General features: G+C 40.9%; 1 protein-coding gene across 1 annotated transcript in view; it reads left to right on the top strand.

The window, feature by feature from the left end:
• Arhgap26 (Rho GTPase activating protein 26) overlaps positions 1–18888 on the top strand; it is a gene marked incomplete in the record, with an annotated part of 431142 nt that overhangs the window by 396621 nt on the left and 15633 nt on the right. The window contains 2 exon segments of the mRNA XM_013512302.1: positions 17751–17861; positions 17997–18026. Coding sequence (XP_013367756.1) covers positions 17751–17861; positions 17997–18026 — 141 coding nt within the window.

Genomic DNA, 18888 nt, shown 5'->3' with positions numbered 1-18888 from the left:
CTTTGCCATTTTATATGAGGGACTCGAACATCTGTAGTTTGGTATCCGTGGGGGTTCTGGGCCCAGTCCCCCTCAGACACCCAGGCACAGCTGTTCTGCCCATCCACCGTGTCCTCCCTTGGCCGTCTCCTTGTGGGGCTTCTCAGGAAGCTCCTCAGAGGAGCATGCTGGAATCCAGACTCCTCCCACTGTTGCCGCGAGAATGAGTGTGGGCTGATGATGAAGTGGCTGACCTCCTGTTCTCCCCAGCCCATTTGCTCTAACAGCAAGACTTCTAGCGATACACCTGTGATGTAAGGCAGACCGTCAACTTGCTTGGTCTGGGAGCCACTCAGGGGTTAGTAAAACACACTTTTTGGTGTGTCTGGGTGGACTACAGAAGTGCGACCTTAGGGCCTGTATCTGGTCCGTGGTCCCGTCTTCTCTGGCTCTGTTCACCTCTTCTGCTTCCCGGCTGCCGTGAACTCTGCCATATTTCTGCCTTGGAGCCAGCTGGCCTTGAAAGAAGAGGTGAGGGATTAATGAAGGTTCACAAATGAGCCAGAGCTTGGTATCCACACTCCACTTGAACATGAAATTCTGAGCTTTGGGTGTAGGTAACTGGATACCTGTGGGCCTGTTCGCCACTGGTAACACAACCTGTGCACCTGTGAACCTGCCTCTGTGTGTTCTTCGCTGGGAGCTTTGCTGTACAGAGACAGTGACAGGGCTGTGCTAAGAGGGCAGGTAATCCTGGGGTGAAAGCCCTTGAACCTGAGGCAGAGGACCTGGCCTCTTTCCAGTTGGTTAGGTGATGCTGTCCTTTTCTCTTGATTTTTCACTTCTGTTTCGATCAGTGCATTAGCATTTATACATGCTACCAAGGACTGTCTCCTTAAATCTGATTTTCATTCTAAAACAGGAGAACCCTTTCTTTTTCAGGACTAGCCAAGCATATTCTAATCATAGCAGCTGCCACCTAATAAACACGTACTATGTGCCAAGCCTTAATGGACTAAGTACATCGTGTGTGTGATTTCCTTTCTTTCTCACTGGCCCTCTGAGATATAAGGAAGAAATTTTTGCAAGGGAAGAAAATAATGCATACTGATGTTAAGTAAATTGCCCCAGGTGACACAGGAGTGGCAGAACTAGTACCCAAACCAGTATTTGAGAGCTGTCAGACCCCAGACTCCTGCTTTTAACTGTTGATTCCCTATTCCTAAGGATATTGTTTCCATTTAGAACTCTGTTTATCAAGTATGACAGATGCTTTCTGGAAATAGACAGCCTATCAAACTATGAAGCAACTTCCAAACCATTTTTTCTTTATTTTCTATATGGATTTATGAGTTCTTAGAACTGGGATTTTGCCTGTTTCAACAGGTACTAGTGTCATTGAAACAGATTCCCTCTAAGTGCCCTAGGTTTGTGTCAGGTGGGGCCGTGTGTCTGCCAAGCTCAAGTCAGCATGCTGAGGACTCTGTCAGGTGCCGTCAGCCCTGTAGAAGCCTCAGCAGGGGGCAGAGTGGACAGCAGTGGTGCAGGAGCCAGGTGCCTGAGTTCAGTCCTAGCATTGCCACTTTCTGCTGCTTAGACAATTATTCAGCCTCTCTAACCTCCATCTTTCCGTTCTGCAAGAGCAGGGCAGCCGCCCAAGGAATTGTAGGGAGAAGTCAGTGACAGAAAGAAGCACCCCACCTGACCTGGCACATCATCGGCACTCTGGCAGGGGGAGTTGGTAGTTTAGAGGCAGGGCTTTGTGTCGCTGCGTCTCTTGTCTTTGCAGAGACATATTTCACTCTTGACTCTGGTTCTCCTGTCCCGGGTACAAGAGGCCACAGCCCTTAATTTTACACCCTAAAAAGGAAAATGGGGAGCACCCCAGTTTACAGGATACATTCCCAAATTACTTCAGCCCGGACTCATTTCTCCTTCCTCAGACCTCCTTCAGTTCTTTTGACCAAATACCAGATTAACACTGAAGATTATTAATTGTCAATAAGAAGCTCATGTGTTGTGGCAGAGCCAAAAATAATAATAAAATCCATGCAAACAAGTCCAAGTTTTTTGAGGAACAGAATAATCACCGAAGTGTTCCGCTGCTCTTGTAAGTACCTGATGCATGCATGTTCCCAGTAATTGCCAGAGCTGGCGTGGAACGCAGTAGAAACCAAGGGCCAGTGGTTCCTCCCTCAAGTTGCTCATCAGAACCTTGAGGCCAGAGAGGGGCAACTTTTTTAAAATACAGATTTGTTGGCACCAAATCTGCTGAACTCCTTTAAGCACTTGCTAGTTAGTGTGAGGCGTTTTCATTTCAGAAAGGAATTTTATTTTCTTTCATTTTTGTACTTTGCTGAATTGTGATTTATAATTTTCTTCCATTAGGATTCCCCTTTCCTTTCCATAGTTTCTTGGGCAAATGACAGAAAGCTTAAATCCAGGGGCCATTTTGTTCTAACAAGTCTGAGTGGCAAGAAAGAAGGGCTGTCAGAGACATACAGCAGGAGATGGTATTGTGGGAAGTGTGTCCTCACCAGTATTTCCCAGGGCAATATTGGACAGTATAGGCTGAGGGATCCTGAAGGGAATTGGACAGGCTTGCAACACTTGACTGTGAGCACCTTTGCAAGTGCATTTACATGAAAGTGAATAGAACTTCAGAAACATTATACTTCATGTAGTAAAAGTCAGGATGAACTAAAATACAGAAGTGTGATAACCGTGGTGTCTCACCGTATGGTCGGTCTCCTAGAGAACTGGACCTTCGGCGCTTCACACATAGGAAGATTAGTCCATGGGCTGTTTGTTTGTCTGTTTATTTGTTGCTTATGTAATTTCTCTGTTTCAAAAAGGAACAAGCAATGTATTTGTTTTCAGGACGGTGACATCATTGAAAGGCAAGCATTTGTTCTCCAAAACAAAATGACTTCCTATCGCTTTGTTTTGAAATTCTGTATCGTTCTTATTTTTGTGTTGTTTTGTTTTTGTCTTGGTTGTTGTTATTCTGTTTTCCTTTCTCTTTAAAATTAAAAAAAAAAAAAAGAATGACTTTTCAGATTCACCAAGAAACTGTTTCTTGCAGGAAAACTACACTTTGCTATTACCAGCTATTCCTTAGAATTCTGCTACAGCCAGGCAGTGTTCGTGCTGATCTTCTTTTCAAAATAGGACCCTTTCCATTAGGTTCACACATGGTTGTGGGGAAATGGTCTACGATTAAACAAAGAGACTGTGAAGCAGCTTAGGACATGCAGGTTAGTTTTATTTTAATCCCAGTGATTAAAATGTAAAGATGCACTGGCATTCAAGAGAGTGAGTCCTTAATGATCATGTTGGGATTTCAGCTTAGATATCACCCCAGAAAGAAGCTGCCCTATCCACTGAATCCACATCACCCCCACTTGCCCTGACCACCCAGGCACTTGCTTTTTATACTGCCCTGGTGTTGGTATTTTTGGTAGCAGCTCTTAACATCATCTAAAACTATCTTATTTGATTGTTTACTTGTTCATTGTTGTATGTACATATGCATATCCAGTCTTTCCTAAATGTCTTTCATCACAGTAAAGATCAAAATGTCATCAGAAAAAATACTTGAGGATACAGTACCTCCAATTTGTCTTTGTTGTTTCCACTTGCTATTTATAAAATATATACCGACTATAGTAATTGTTCTCTAACACATATTAGAAAAACAATACAAACCTTATAAGGATAAGCTCCCTAAATACACATAGAAACTTTGCTGTTTCTGCTTTCACCAGCTTGTGCTCACCCACACCCCACCTTGAAGTTCACACTAGTTAAATGTGAGCTACCTGGGGGCAGAGGCCTTGCAGGGTTTGTTTCATGCCCAGTTCCCAGTTCCTGCAGTAGTGTGCCTGGCATGCCAAGGGCACCCAGTAAATATTCAGTAAATACTTCTTTTTCGGTAGCAAACAAGGCTAGGGTGCAGTTTACTCTTCAGGCTCTGAATAGCTGAGGTTGTGCTGTGTCTTTAGAGGCCAGAGGGAGGGAAAACCCTGGTTTTCAGAGTCAGAATGCCTTCCTAAGATGGTACATGCTGAATGAGGAATTTACTGTAATGGTTCAAATCCTTCGCCACCTTCCCTGATAAGATCGGGGCTCAGGCAGACAGACAGGTGGTTTCTCATTTCCCTTGTGACAGATGGTACCGCTGGACCTGCTTCTGAGGCTTTTTAAGGAAATTTGCCCAAGAAATAATCTGATATATTTTTATGTCTTCCCATCCATGCTTCCTAAATAAAATGAGGAGGTGGGTTGAGGGTAATTGCACACGTCGTGAAGGCTGCGGGGGAGGGCACTTCCATTGTGCCGAGCAGCAGGTGCAGCATGGCCGTCCGTGTCTTCGTCCAGACACAGGGGGAAGCCCCGTGCCCCTGGAGGCTGCTTGCGCACAAGAGCCTTTTAAAAAGCGCCTGCCAATCATAAATTCTATATTCAGCAAAACTGTTCTTCACATCGGAAGATGAGATGAAGACATTTCCAGACAATTTATGGAAGAAAGCACCAGAGAAAATCTTCCAGTTAGGCAAAGATTTCTTAGATACGACGATAGAAACAAAACCCATAATAGAAGAAAAGTAATGAATTGGACTACATCAAAATGAAAAACTCTGGTTCTTCAAAAGTTACTACCAAAAAAGTGTCTTTTCCTAGGCTGCAGACAAGGAACATGTACTTGGAAATATGTTCAGTGAAAAAGAACTAGTACACTATTTACAATCTATGCAAAAACCTTACTACCCTGTAAGAAGAAAAAGATATCCACAGAATGGGATATAATTTAGTAATAAACATGTATTTAGTATTGCACATGCTGTAGCCTAGGTTATACCTTCAAACCTCAAAAACATTATGTTAAATAAGTCAGACACAAAAGATCACACATTATATGATTCTATTTTTGTGAAATATCCAGAAAGGGCAAATTTCTAGAGCTAAGATGTAGGTCAGTGGTCATCCCTGCCTGGGAAATGGGAGTGCAGCTTAATTACTGATGGCAGAAGGTGCTTTATGGAGTGATGGAAGCGTTAAAAAGCTAGATACGGTGATGGCTGCACAACTCCATTGGTGCACTAAAAGTTGCGTATGGAGGTGGGCGATTTCATGGCCTATAAATTATACCTTGGTAAAGCTGTTGTAACCTCTCCTAGGAATATTGAATATTCTATAACTGTTGACTGTTGTTTTTATTCTGTGCTAAACATAGACAAATTATGTCAAAATTTAGAGAGAAAAATGTAAAATAATTGTGAAAACCTTGCCTGAATAGATTTTTATTAATTAATATATTTTTATTAATTAATTTAGCTCTTCAGAGTAACTAAATCGATCTTAGGGTAAAATATGTCACACTTTCACAAGAGTTAAAAAAAAAAAAAGCCAGGATTGATAGCCAAGAACAGAAATTTCCAAAACATAAGTTTTGTAGCAGTGAAACACCCGATTATTTTAAATGGTGCAGAGATGAGCTTTTATTTTCCATCATAATAGCGATATTTTATTATTTAGACTTTTATTGCTGGGAAAAACTTAAAATACTAATAAAAGTTCTATATTAAAAACATATGTAGGCTAGGGATATAGCTCAGAGATAGAATGCTTGCCTGGCATGTGAAAGGCCTAGGTTTGATCCCCCAGCACTGGAAAAGAAAGTGTGTATGATACACTGATGTAGCAAAACTTGTGAGACTGGGGCTTGCATGGCTGAGGCAGGGCAGCGCTGCCAGTGGTCAGGAGGAAGAGTGAAGCCAGTGAACAACTGAAACTGAATCCAGAACATCAGAACTCATGCAGTGTTCTCCCTCCCTCCCTCCCAGAATCAAAATGTCCGAAACTCCCGACATACTTGTTGAGCATAATCGTCTTAGGCAAACAAACAAGTGACTTGCATAGCTGTCATGGCAACACCAGAATGAGAGCAGTTCCTTTTTACATCAGAAGTTTCTTATTTGGAAATGTCTGACTTTCCTGTCTACCAGTAGTCTTACCTCTGATTCTGGTAGACCTATATTTCCTTTTCCTTAACTTTTTGCTTTGATCCTGTGGAGTCTTTTTTTCTTAAATACAGCCTTTGGATAGCATCAGTTTCAAAAAAACTTATTAAGCATTTGTAGTTTGTAAGAGATGCAAAAGAATAAAATAACCACAGTATAAGGTAGGATCCAGACCAAAAGAAAAATACAGTCATTGAGGTTCAAAAGAGAAAGACATAGCTCCTTGTGATATAAAAGGAGCCTCAGAAACGAGGTGGCATTTGAAACAGGCTTTGGGTAGTGAATGGGCAGTGCACAGAGGCAAGGAAGCAAACATGCCAAGTGGAAGCAACAGCACCAGCAAGAATATGCAGATGGGAAGGCTTAATGCTTCGCCTCAGCGCAAGTAATCTCTTGCCATTTGACAAGAACAGGATGGCAAACCTTGGCCTATGGGCCAGATTCAGACAGGTGCCTGTTTGTTTTACGCCCTGTGAGATAAGTGTTTTCCCAGGGTTACGTGGTTAACATTTCAAATGGTTATATAAAGCACGCTACCCTCAGTTTTGCCTCTTGGCCGGCAGACTAAACTACTTACCATATGCTCTTTCGAGAAAGGTTTGTAGAAGCCATGTGCAATGGCACACACCTGTAGTCACAGCATTCTGGGAAGCTGAGGTAAGAGGACTGCAAGTCGGAGTCACTAGCAACTCAGTGACCTGTAAAACCCTATCTCAAAATGAAAACTTTTTAAAAAAGGGCTGGGGATTTAGCTCAGTGTGACGGCACTGGGTTCAGTCCCCAGTGCCTGGTGAGCCCTGGAGAGATACAAACAAAGTGTTGAGTACTAAGAAGTTTTGGGGCCGTATTGTGAGAGAGGTTTCCTTCCTAGCAAGCTTAAGAAGAAACAGTGCCATTTCAAGTATGCATTCTGGACAATCTCAGTCTAACCTTAAGTGCAGTTGGATTCAAAAACCCAAATTCTGATTTTGCCTGGCTCTTCTTCCTTGTTTCTTAGGTTCATGTAACATGAAAAAAAGATCTTTGGTCACCATGAGCCAGGGCATGTAGGCATTAGATCCACAAAGAAGATTCACATATCAGACTCCATGGGAATTACCTGTCCTCCCTTGATCCGGTTGCTGTGGCCAGGTGGAAGGGGACCCTGTTGGCTAGTCTGGATTCCACATCTCCTCCTGCAGTGCGATCGGTGGGACACCTGACCCACCTGAATCACTTGGCGTGGACAAAAACTTCTCCAGGGGAAGCAGAAGAGGAATGGGAGGGCTGGCCAGGCCTTAGGCTTCGTCTCACAAAACATTGAAGTGTTTCAAGCACAGAAATGACACAGACTTGCATTTTGCATTGACCACCATGAATGGTTCTGTTAAATTAAGCATTTATATTTTTTACAAAATCTTATTTGTCCTGTAAATTTGCTTAGTAACTCATAGATTGTCCAGAGTAAGTCTGGATCCATCTCACATTTGAAAAAATAGGAATTCTCATTTTGTGAGATCAGAATTAATGGGGTTTTGCTGTATTTATTTTCGTTCGCGTCTCAGTGGATGTTTGGTTTTGAAGTACAAGAACTGGAGGGGAATATAAAAATCATTCTCCTTCAGTTGGTTTTTATTCACAGATGTTAGGACTCTTTTTTTCCACTGGAAAGGGTGACTTTGCTGGAAAATCATTTAAGGTTTTTTTCCAGTCAATAAGCTCCTAGTACCAAAGGAACAAGGGGTGTACAATCACCATGGAGCCCAGTGAGATTACGTACGTTCCCTCACAGCAGCCTGGGCTAGCCATGGTGGAGGGCAAGCAGGATGGTAGGAAGCATGTGGGTTCTGTGCGTGGTCACCCTGGAGGAGCAGGGCCGGGCATGGAAGATACGCTGCATGTGAATGGAAGGCAGAAAAAGTCTGAGTAGGCTGAAATCAGATCAGAAACCATTTGCCACGCTTGTAGACTACTGAATAAAGCCCTGCATTAGAGGGAAGTCAGTTACGTATGTGGGGAAGAGAGTCAGACTACTGGCCTTTCCCTCAGAGTTCATCTCTCCGTATCTCTCTGCCTCATATACTTTTCATGGTATCGTGACCCAGGTTTCACAGTTGCAGGAATTTAACTTAATCCTCCTAGACTTCGCCCTCAGCAGAAGTGCTTTTTCTGCTGCTGAGCAGAACATATTAAACATAGTGAAGTATTTTAGGCTCTTTATTCAAGGAATCCCTGTTCCCCAGGGTTACTGTTAAGCTGAAGTATCTTGGGCCACCACTGCTAATTTTAGATGCTCTTTTGTTTTCAGTAGTGGACATTTAGATTCTTATTAAATTCTTTTCCCTCCTCTTCCTCCCCATAGTCCAAACAGGAAATATTCCCTGAAAGCAGACTGTATAAAAAAGTATGCCAGATGGCCAAGGACTTTGAGCCAGGGTTGTTCACATGTCCAGCCTACTCAAATTTGACAGCCTCCTTGATTTCCCCAGCAAAGGAAGACAGCAGTGACTTACTGTAATACCTTCACCAAAATTTAAAAATATCTCTGGAATGGCTGACATAATTTCTGCGTGAGGTGGGAAAAAGAGAAGAATTTGTTTCTGCACATGGAAAGTGCTCAAATATTTGTTGATTGCGTTTGACTGAAAAAGAAGAGAAATAGCACCAGTTGGAAGCTACTAACTGTATTATGTAACTTAAATCATGGATTGGTACACGGAAATCTGAAGTATCTCTTTGTACTATTAAACATTCTTCTTCAATTACCACTTCAAATGGCAAGGGAAGTTATTTTTATAATAACATTTATAAATACAACATGAATTGTTGACAATATTTAGAAAACACAAAGACTATGATTATATGGAGACTACAGGTTTATAGGAACTCTGTACTTTCTGGTTAATTTTGGCGTAAACCTAAAACTATTCTAAAAAGTAAAACCTATTTGAAAGGGAGAAAACAGATCATGAAGAACACAAGTTACCTCTAATCTCATTATGCAGAGAATGAATGCTGTATTAATGTTACATTAATATATTGATATACTTCCACTCTAGAAGTATGTTTTAAGATAATTTTAAGCATGTAGCTCAGCAGCACAGCGCCTGCCTAGCAGGCACAAGGTCATGAGTTCGATTCCCAGTACAAAAAAAAAAAAAAACCATACAGCCTAACTAATTATTAATTATCAAACACCCACAGAACCACCATCCAGGTTAGAAGTTTCCCCTTGCCGGTGTCTGCATCTCTTGCTTTCTGCTTCCTTATACATCCTCTTCATCCTTATAGTAACAACTAGTCTGATGTTTACAGTACCAATTCTTTATTTTTATTTATACTTTTACCTTCTAAATACAGTTGATTCTTGTTATTTGCAGTATTTTGTTCTACAGATTTGTTGCAAACACTGAATTAGCAAATAATCGAATCTGTGCCCATGGGGAAAGCAGAGGGTAAGGTTTCTATAAACTTCTTGAGGTCACAACATTTTTAACTACTCATAGAGAGCCATGTTTTACATGTATTTTTCTTTCAAGATCCCTTCCTTAATATTATTGTTGATTTAGTAACATCATCCTCTTGACCAAACGCGCTGTAGCTCATGCCTGTGTGAAGCTTATCTAAGTACATATTCTCTCTGTAAGGCACATCACAGCCTTCTTGTGCTTAGGAACACCAGGTAACATTTCAGCCGTGTGCCTGGGCCATTTTAAAACGGTAAAGTCTTCAGTAAGCACAAACATATGACACTAGGTAGGTCTTGAAAGTGCACTTATTTACAGTGTGAGAACTAAAACTAGAAAGCAGAGCCTCGCCTTGTTGATCCTAGACGGGCATATTGGATGACTCAAGTCTGTCATTGCTTGTGCATATACACCAGTAGCTCATTTTCATTGTAGGAGGGTACACTGTGATATCAGTATACTAAAATTATTTTCCTTTTCCTGTACTTCTGCTAAAATTTTAGGTTTCCAGTTTTTACTTTTACAAATAATTTTCTCAACAAATGTACACATGCATACTTTCCTTTAGGGTATAGATCTGTGAATGGAACTCCTGAGTCATAGAGGTTGATATATTCACTTTTGCAAGATTGTGCAAAGGTTATAATGATTATCCCTCTCCTCCAGCAAAATATAAAAATTTTAGATCTTCCGCATCTTCATAAACATCTGGTATTGTCTATATTTTGATATTAGCTGTTTAATCATTCCAGTAGGTATATATTATCATATTACTGTGGTTTTAATCTGCATTTTCTGAATTACAGAAAAATTGAACATCATATCTTTTCATTTTTTTTCTCTCTTTTAAAGTCCCTGTTTGGGTTTCTTTCTCATTTCTTGTTTGGTTATTTTCTCCTTACTGACCAGTAATAGTTTTTTATGTGGTCTAGCTCTGAGCCCTTTGTTTTCATTTGCAGATTGCCTTTTCATTCTCTTTTAATGTTGTCTTTGGATAGACAAAAATTAATGTTTTGATATAGTGAGATATATCAGTGTTTTTCCTTACAGTGATCCCTCTTTATACTGTTGCATAAATCCTATTCCCTTCCTGGAGTTACTCTATTCTATAACCTTTGTTGCCTGATGTGGTAGTTAGATCTACAATCCATCTGGAAGTCATCTGATCTGTGTGATTCAACATACGGAGTCACATGTCATTTTTTGCATATAGGTAGCCAATTATTCTGGTACTATTTATACAAGAATACTTTCCATTATTATTATAGAACAGTATAAACCCGTGAAAGAAGTTTCAAAAAGTATAAAAAAAAGTTCAAATAAAAAGCAAATGCTTAAGCTGCGCTTGAATTTCCAGTTCTGTGTTCTCAGTCCCCTGAGGCAGTTATAGCTTCATGCTTACAGATTTTATTTTAAGAATCGAAAAACAAAATAAAAGGTAGGTAATAGGAAGTAGAGAGCTAGATCTTTCTTAAGTGAGGCGAGCAAGTGATGGAAGAAAGGGAGAAGGAAGGGAGGGAAGGGGATATGAAAAGGAATAAAGCCATGTTATATACATGGACCAACTCCACACAGAATGTAAACATTATGGACTGCAAACATATACTAATAAGAATTAGATAGACAGATAGATGCACACATCTATACATAGAATCATGCTTAAACATCCCTATCATTAGAACAATGGCTGTAAGTTATACTTTAGAACAGTAAAAGATGTAATTCAGTAGTACGATAGCTTTCCTTTTACTTTTATGTTATAGTGAGTAAATTTGGTTTTGCAAGTACAATATGTTCATTATATAGGAATAACATTGATACTACACTCAGTTTAAGATAGTGATACGCCTCATAAGGAGATAGTGGTATTTCTTAGCGGCCATTTAAATCTTTTGAAATTGCAGATGTTACTATATAGATATTTTTTAGTGTCCCCAAAGTGCTGTAGCAATTCTTTACAAAAAACTTTGTAACTTATGAATTCTTTTAGTTGAAAGAGTAAATGTATTTCATTTTAGGAACTATTTCTGATATACCCGAGTGAGGTATTGAAGAAGATTGAGAAGTGACACTTAGGTTCAGTGGGAAAGAATAGTAAGTTCAGTATGTGTTGTATTGTGCCATACACACAACAGAGACATTTGACCATTTAACCTTTGAATTCCTTCCTTTCAAGTTTTTTCTTCTGTATGGTAAGCAATTCCAAGTAGGACTGTTGTCCAGACATCTTTATTTCAAATCCAGAGTTTTTCTTTTTACCTTGTATTTCTGTATTATTCTACATGAGAAGATTCAAATTATTGACTAAGGACTCATAAGGACAACAGATGCCCTATTCTAAGATAGCAAATTTTGTTTAATCATGGATATACCATCCCCCCTACCATCTGAGTTTATACTTCAAAAAAACTTTAAGCCAGAAAACAAAACCACTGCACTGTAGATTAGTCAAACTATTTTAATGCAAATTACTTTAAAGTATTTTTAAAAACAACTGCCTACAATTGTCAAGACCCTAGGGGGATTTTACCAGTTGATGTCATTAAAATTAGAAACAGAACTCTGCCATTATCTGAATAAAAATGCATATTAAATTATATTAGATGAGGGGAAAGAATCTGTAAAAACATGTGCACACTAGTTACAACTCAGAAAAGAATACAGAACAGTGCAGCTCAGGGATATGTGAACTTTTTCCACTTGTAAAGTTGTGAAGCACATACTGAAACTTTAGGAGGTTGGGATGTATGTAGCATTTCTGTGTAATTTCCAATAGATAAAAATTGATTTTTGTATCATTTGCTCGATTCATCACTATCCCATTTATTGGCATTCCTTGTGGTGCTATTTTTCTGGCTGTTTGATTTCCCTTCTTTTTATGGTACCTTAAGTCAAGAAATAAAGAGGTTTTTTCCAGAGTAAAGCCCCCCTGACCTGGGATTAGAGAAGACTGTTCCAGTTGCGGGGAATCTATGCTTCCCTCTCGCTGGTGGGGAGGAGTGAATGCAGCCTCCCTTGGACTTAATGGCACCATCCCTAGTTCCAGGTCTAATCAGGAAGGAGGACAGACAGATTATTAAGGTCAGCCCTGTGCCAGTGATCCCACAGGCCCAGCCCAGGCCTGAAATACATGACTGGGAACCTGGGCTGCAGATCCTGGGCCACTGCCTGGTAGGGAGGCATAAATGCCAATTTTGTGTCCTGTCCACTGTGTGATGCTAACGCAAGACTTTCTGGCCCCTCCTTGTGTACCTTCTGCCTGCTACTTAATCCTGTTTTTGAGAGTCCTAGACTAAGCTAAATAGCTGCTACCCCCTATTTCCCTTGAACCAGCCATACAATCAGACTAGGAGTCTGACATCCCTAGATTGTGGTTGTCTGTCTCTCTGTCCATCTGTCTTTCTCTTCCCACACTACCTTCTTGGCAGAATGCCCTTGGAAAATTAAACATCGCTTCCAGACAGAAACCGAACATGGGAAGAGAGCTGTACTCATTTCTACATCATTAAAAATGGTAGGAAAGAGCCAAGTCTTTCTAAAGTAAAACAACAAACAAACAAACAAACAAAAACACCTCTTTTGGGTTTGTTTTTTGTTGTTGTTGTTTGTAGTGGTGGTTTTCTTTCATTTGTTTGGTGATAATATGCTCAGTGTTGGTGGAGTTATGGTAAGAAGGAATTCCCACTGTTAGTACAAGTGCAGTTCGATAGAATCTTTTTGTTTTGTGTTTTTCTTGTTGTTGTTGTTAAGTGCAGTTTGATAGAATCTTTTTGTTTTGTGTTTTTCTTGTTGTTGTTGTTTTTTGAGACAGGGTCTCACTATGTAGTTTAGGCTGACCCAGAATTCACTATGTAGCCCAGGCTGGCCTCGAACTCACAGCAGTCCTCCTGCCTCAGCCTCCCAAGTGCTAGGATTGCAGACGTGCACCACCACACCCAGCTTGATAGAATCTTTTTGAAAACTATTTGGCAGGATATATCAAAATGAAACTCCTGGCCTTTGACCTGCTGGTTTCACTTCCAGGAATTTTTGCTAAGGAAACAATTGGTGACACAGGCAGTGATTCACTACAGGGATGCAGTTACAGCACTGTTTATGGTAGCTAAGGGGGGATGGTAATTTGAACATACACAGGGTGAATGGTTATATAAAGCAGGGTGTACTGTCTAATATGATGCCCTCTAGCCATTTTAAAAATGTGGTATCAAAACTTATTTGGTGACATTGTAAAATCTTTTCTTAAGCGATTTAAAAAACATGCTGTTAACTGTTGGTAGTAATATGCCCCCCGAAAAGGGACAAGGAATACAAGATATTGATAGTGATTTCCAAGGGTGTAAATAATGGATGACTTTATTGCTTTTGCTCTTACTTTTTAGTATTTTTCAGTTTTCTACAAAGCCACCTAGAATTTTGCTTATCTGAATTTAGAAAGATTAATTTGTTTCTCTATGTTCAGTTTACCTCTCCAATGAGAACACCTCTCATCTTGTACCAGCTCCATGATCATGGCAGGGAGAGCAGAGAGGGCCTGCCATATCCATCATCAGATAGGGAGCCTTCCTAGATATCCCTGTCCACAGCACGGCAGGCCTGACCTAGCTCATGTACCAGGCATCCCTTCATTCAAGTGAGTCACCGCAGAAGGGTGTCAAGCTGATGAGATTGCTACATACTGTACTTGAACTATCAGCCACAAGCCTGCGTGCTGCCAAGCCTTTTAGCCTTATCTTCCTAACCCGTTATTCTTTCACTGTCCAGCAAATGTCAGAGGAACTGACTGGGACTGTGTGACTCCTTTTGAGGAGATGGTAGGCCAGCAAACTACAGCTGATGCAAGCCTTCCAATTGGATGCAAACCAGACCAGCAAATGTTCCTTCCATGCTAAAGTCGAAGCTGTTGTTGCTGTAGATGGGCCTTGATGAGGAGGTTTGGCAGGACCAGAACACAGGAATATTTAGGGCAAAAAGTGTTCTGGGTTATTCAGCTCAGATACACCCAGCTGGACCAAGAATTGTAGAGAAGTCTCTAGGGGTCATCTGCTGAAATGGTAGTTATAAAGTTATTTCCTCCTATCTTAACCACAATCATTTGTTCTCTTTGGCCTCACTAGTGGGAAAAAAAAAGTTGAGAATTCCGTATCAGAGGGTGTAGAACCAAAAGGTTTGTTTTTGTTTTTTGGTGGGTATTTTGGCCAATTTTGTTTTGGATTTGTATGGAGTGAGATTTCTTTTTGTCAATTGTCATTTTTATGAGATTATACAGTCTTGGGCCATTATCATCATTCTTGTGTATCTTTTATCCTATTTTAATGCTGTATGAGTTGCATCAAAACTAAAATACAATTTTCTTTGTCTCTTAGAGGAGTATTTATATGTACACAGACCTTCTTTTGCTATAAGCATCATTGTAGAATATAAAATATGTAATAATGTTATTGATAGTGACATTTATGATATGTCTTGAAGTACAAATGAATAAAAAGTGTAATCCTCTTAGTTTAAAAAATCATAGAAGTACTATGGAGTACTTTGTGTTGTTACTTTGAGTACACTGTACTTTGAGTGCATTGTGTTGTTATAATAACTCAAAAATAGTGGTAATAAATTTTAAATTGTCATTTCAGAGCAAGTAAATGTTATTGCTCTTACTAAAACACAAACAAATGAAATTCTATTGGTTCTTAACATTTTCAGCTGATACTATGGGCCATTTGCCATGGGGATTGAAGAGTAACTTCTTACAGTGGTTATGAATACCCTGCATTCCAGCTGCACCCCCAGATAATTTTAGTCATTTTCTGTTGGCCAAGAACCACTTAGAAATCTGAGAATGTGAAAAAAAATAGTCAGAACCCACATTGTGTTCCCTGGACTGTGTTCCCAAATACGCCTGTAGTTAAAGGCACAATTCTTGGTTTAGATGTGCTAGGAATCAAGAGATGTTTCCTAAACATGATAGTTGTTTGTTTTTTTGTTTTTTTGTTTTTAAAAAAAGCTCTGAGGACTTGTATTGTCCTGTGGTAACCACGATCAAAGGGACAAAGTAGTCCAGGCCTGTGTACCTGGGCTGTTCTCTTGAAACTCTGAGTTGCTCCTGGTCAGACTCCCGTTCCAGGGCTGATGCTAGGTGAAGGACTGATGCTAGGCCTTCCTGCTGGGACGTTATCTTGTGGACAGGGTCACAGAGAGAGGAGTGAGACCATGAGACCTCTGCCAGCACAGTACTACAGACCATGCAGTGGGTATGAGGCAGCCCTGCTCCAAGACTCAAGACAGAATCAACCAGAGCGGGTGTGCAACTAATAATAGAGTAACTTACTCCTCAGCTGATGGCTCTTACTGTCTTTTATTACAGTTTTTAAATTTTTTTTTAATCTGTCCCATTTTGACAAAGATATTTTAAGGTCTTTGAAGTCAGGGACCTTGAAAATTCCATTTATCATGTTTATCAGTCTAGGTGCTCCATCATGAATCTTTGCTGGATTGAGAAAAAATTTAAATATACATACTCTTTAAATTTAGTTTCATCCTATATATGAATTCCATCTGCTATATGAATCTACTAGTCAGAACGTTGGAGGCAGGATTATGGAGTTTGTTGGAATTTACAATGTGTTGAATCTTATTGAATCTCTCTGTTGCTATATTCCTGTGTTCCTTTTTAAAATGTGGTAATCATCTAAAGGAAACTCGTAAATCAGTGGTTAAGAAGATTGCTAATGCTATGGCTGGGCCTGCAAAGAAGCTTGGCATAGCCTACAGGAACAGAATAAGCCCTGCTGTCTCCGCACCCTGGTAACAAGAGCCCTGGGCTTGGGGTCGAGGGTGGGGATTTAAACTGTGTCCTCATCACTTATAGGCTGTACTCCAAGCAAGCCTCACCTTAGCACAAGTTTTCATACCTGTAAATGGAAGTTTTATATTGCCTGTTTATGGGATTCCTGAGTGGATTAAGGAGATTCATTAACTTATTGGTTATTTATTGAATACCTACAGGCATTATTTTAGACATTGGAGATATAGCAGTAAGCAAAAGAACAAAATTCCCTGGCTCCTGTGGGTTTATATTCTAGGAAAATAATACAATAATGTCATTTAGTAAATGCGTAATCAGATGCTTCTGAAGGTACCTGACAGACGTACACAATGAGATTTTGCTGTATGTGTCCACAGGTCTTTAGGTAGGCAGTGGGTAATTAGAACCATTACTGGGTCTCATGTCTGAATTGGTGTAACCCTACGGAAGTCCCGTTAAGTAGGACATTTATGTGTTCTTGCTAAATCCCAGTCTGCTTAGAAAATCTGTTCCCCTTAAATTAAACCTCCATGAAGTGCTTGGCCTGAACAGCCCAGCAGTTGGCCACATTCCAGGTGCTGCAGGTGGTGTTGTGGCTGGATGGTTTGTTTCTACTCTTCTCAGCTATTGTATTTGCACTCTTTGTGGTTTAATGTGATTTCATGGAGTTGCTAAGGTGTTTGTATAATTTGTGGAAATTAGTCAAAGAGCTGGCATAACCAATTAAAATCCACACATCATATTTTAGTCAGTAAATTCAACCTTTCCTCTCCAGACCTTTGATGAACTACCATCAAAGACCCAAAACAGACACATTTAAGGTTTCTGTTCTTTTTATTTTTTTTTAATCGCCTTCCTACTGGGTCCTTTTCTTTGAGAATCAAAATGTACAGAGTCCATGGAGGAGAAAGGTCAGGCCTAGACAGCAAACCTCCCAACACTGTACGCTGCCAGTAATTGCATTCAGTCTCCTAAGTTCGTAACTGTTACCGCGATTCTAATACAGTGCTTGGTTCTCCAATGGCAAACACCCCATTTAGTATAAAATGTAAACAGGACATTGTTTTCTGGCTGAATGGCCTTTGTGGCCCACAAAAATTGTCATTTCTGCTGAGACATGATTTTAAAATACTCACACAACAGCGGGAGCTGAAGACTGATGATACGCCAGTCTGTTGGAGAGCGAGGCTGGTGAGGGGATATGGGTGTTGGAGTTCATGTACGTGAGGTACAATGGACATGACTGAAGATGCTCCTGTCACCTAGAACTAGTTCTGCCGGACAAAGAAACATGTTTGTACTTCACGGAATCACAGAACGTGGGTTCCTGGGAAGATGTGGAGGTCTGGTCTGGAGAAATGTGACTTGGCACTGGCCACTTGTCCCTGGGTGTCAGTGCTCCCATGTGCTGCTCCAGCACCCTATCATTTGGCCTCCCATGAACCTCCTCCCATTGTGGTTTCCCTGTGTGCTGATGAGTTTTCTGGTTATTCTGTCTTGCAGCCCCCCGAATCCAAGCCCAACTTCACCCCTCTCGCCATCATGGCCCATGTTCTCGGCACCATCCAGCCCTATGCCCACCTCATCCACGTCCAGCGACTCATCCCCCGTCAGGTCTGTGGCAGAGTTTGTTTGGTTTTCTGTTGCTGCTGTTGTTCTCTCATTGGCTTGGTCCTCTCTTCATGCAGTGTTCAGCCTCCTCGTCAACTTTGTTCCCTGCCATCCAAACCTGCACTTGCTTTTTGACAGGCCAGAAGAAGCTGTTCATGGAGATTTCAGGTAAAACCACAGATGATGACCAACCTGCTCCCATTTATCCCAAGCTGGTCAGGGACAGCAGGGGCCGCCTCTGCGCTCCTGTGGTTCCATCCTAACAGACTAAAGCCAGGAGGGACTATGGTGTGAACCCACATGACATTTTTCACTCCTTTTCTAAACCAAACCCAAGCCTCAATAAGGCTGCCGTTTAGATGGCTCGCTCTCAGCCATCTGGGCGCTCTGTGTTTTGATAGAAGATAGCACAAAGGAACAGTATTGAGATGTGTGGTGGCCTCTCCTTGTCTCATTTTTGTCAGGTAACACCAGGCAGTATTTATTTGTGGAGCAGCCCTGAGTGCTGACGCATAGTCCCACGGAGCAGATTCACTGGATGAGAGACGAATGCAACACCGAATAAAAGACTGAGACATGAAGCAGTTTCTCTTTAAATTGATCATGGCCTTTCCCTCTGGCTCTCTCTCCTCCAGAAGTCATCTGGGCTCCCAGTCTGCTTCTGGCTCTCGTGTCATGCACCCGAGAGCTGCAGGAACAGGCACCTCCTCTTCAAGGGCGAGCGGCCTGACCCCGTTCTCCCCAGGGGCTGTGCTGTCCTGGTGACTTCCATACTTAAATTCTTTGCTCTTGAGCTCTTTGTAGAAAAGAAGCTCTTCAAATCCAAGGAAAAAGTAAAGATTCTACAGAATCCATCAGCTATGTAGGACCTGAGCTTGAGTAGTCTTTCAATTTAGGCCTTGCTTCCAGGTAGCCAAGCTATACCATCCAATTATAAATATCATAAACATTTTGGGCTTTGGCAATATTTTCTTATCTGTCTTTTCTGCAAAGGTGAGTCAAGCAGACAGGCTTAAATAATTTATAAAGC

Source organism: Chinchilla lanigera, unplaced genomic scaffold, assembly GCF_000276665.1.
Source record: "Chinchilla lanigera isolate Chin_1 unplaced genomic scaffold, ChiLan1.0 scaffold00014, whole genome shotgun sequence".
NCBI classification, from domain to species: domain Eukaryota; kingdom Metazoa; phylum Chordata; class Mammalia; order Rodentia; family Chinchillidae; genus Chinchilla; species Chinchilla lanigera.
The sequence above is the reverse complement of the archived record's forward strand: the minus strand, read 5'-3'. Positions and strand labels throughout refer to the sequence as shown.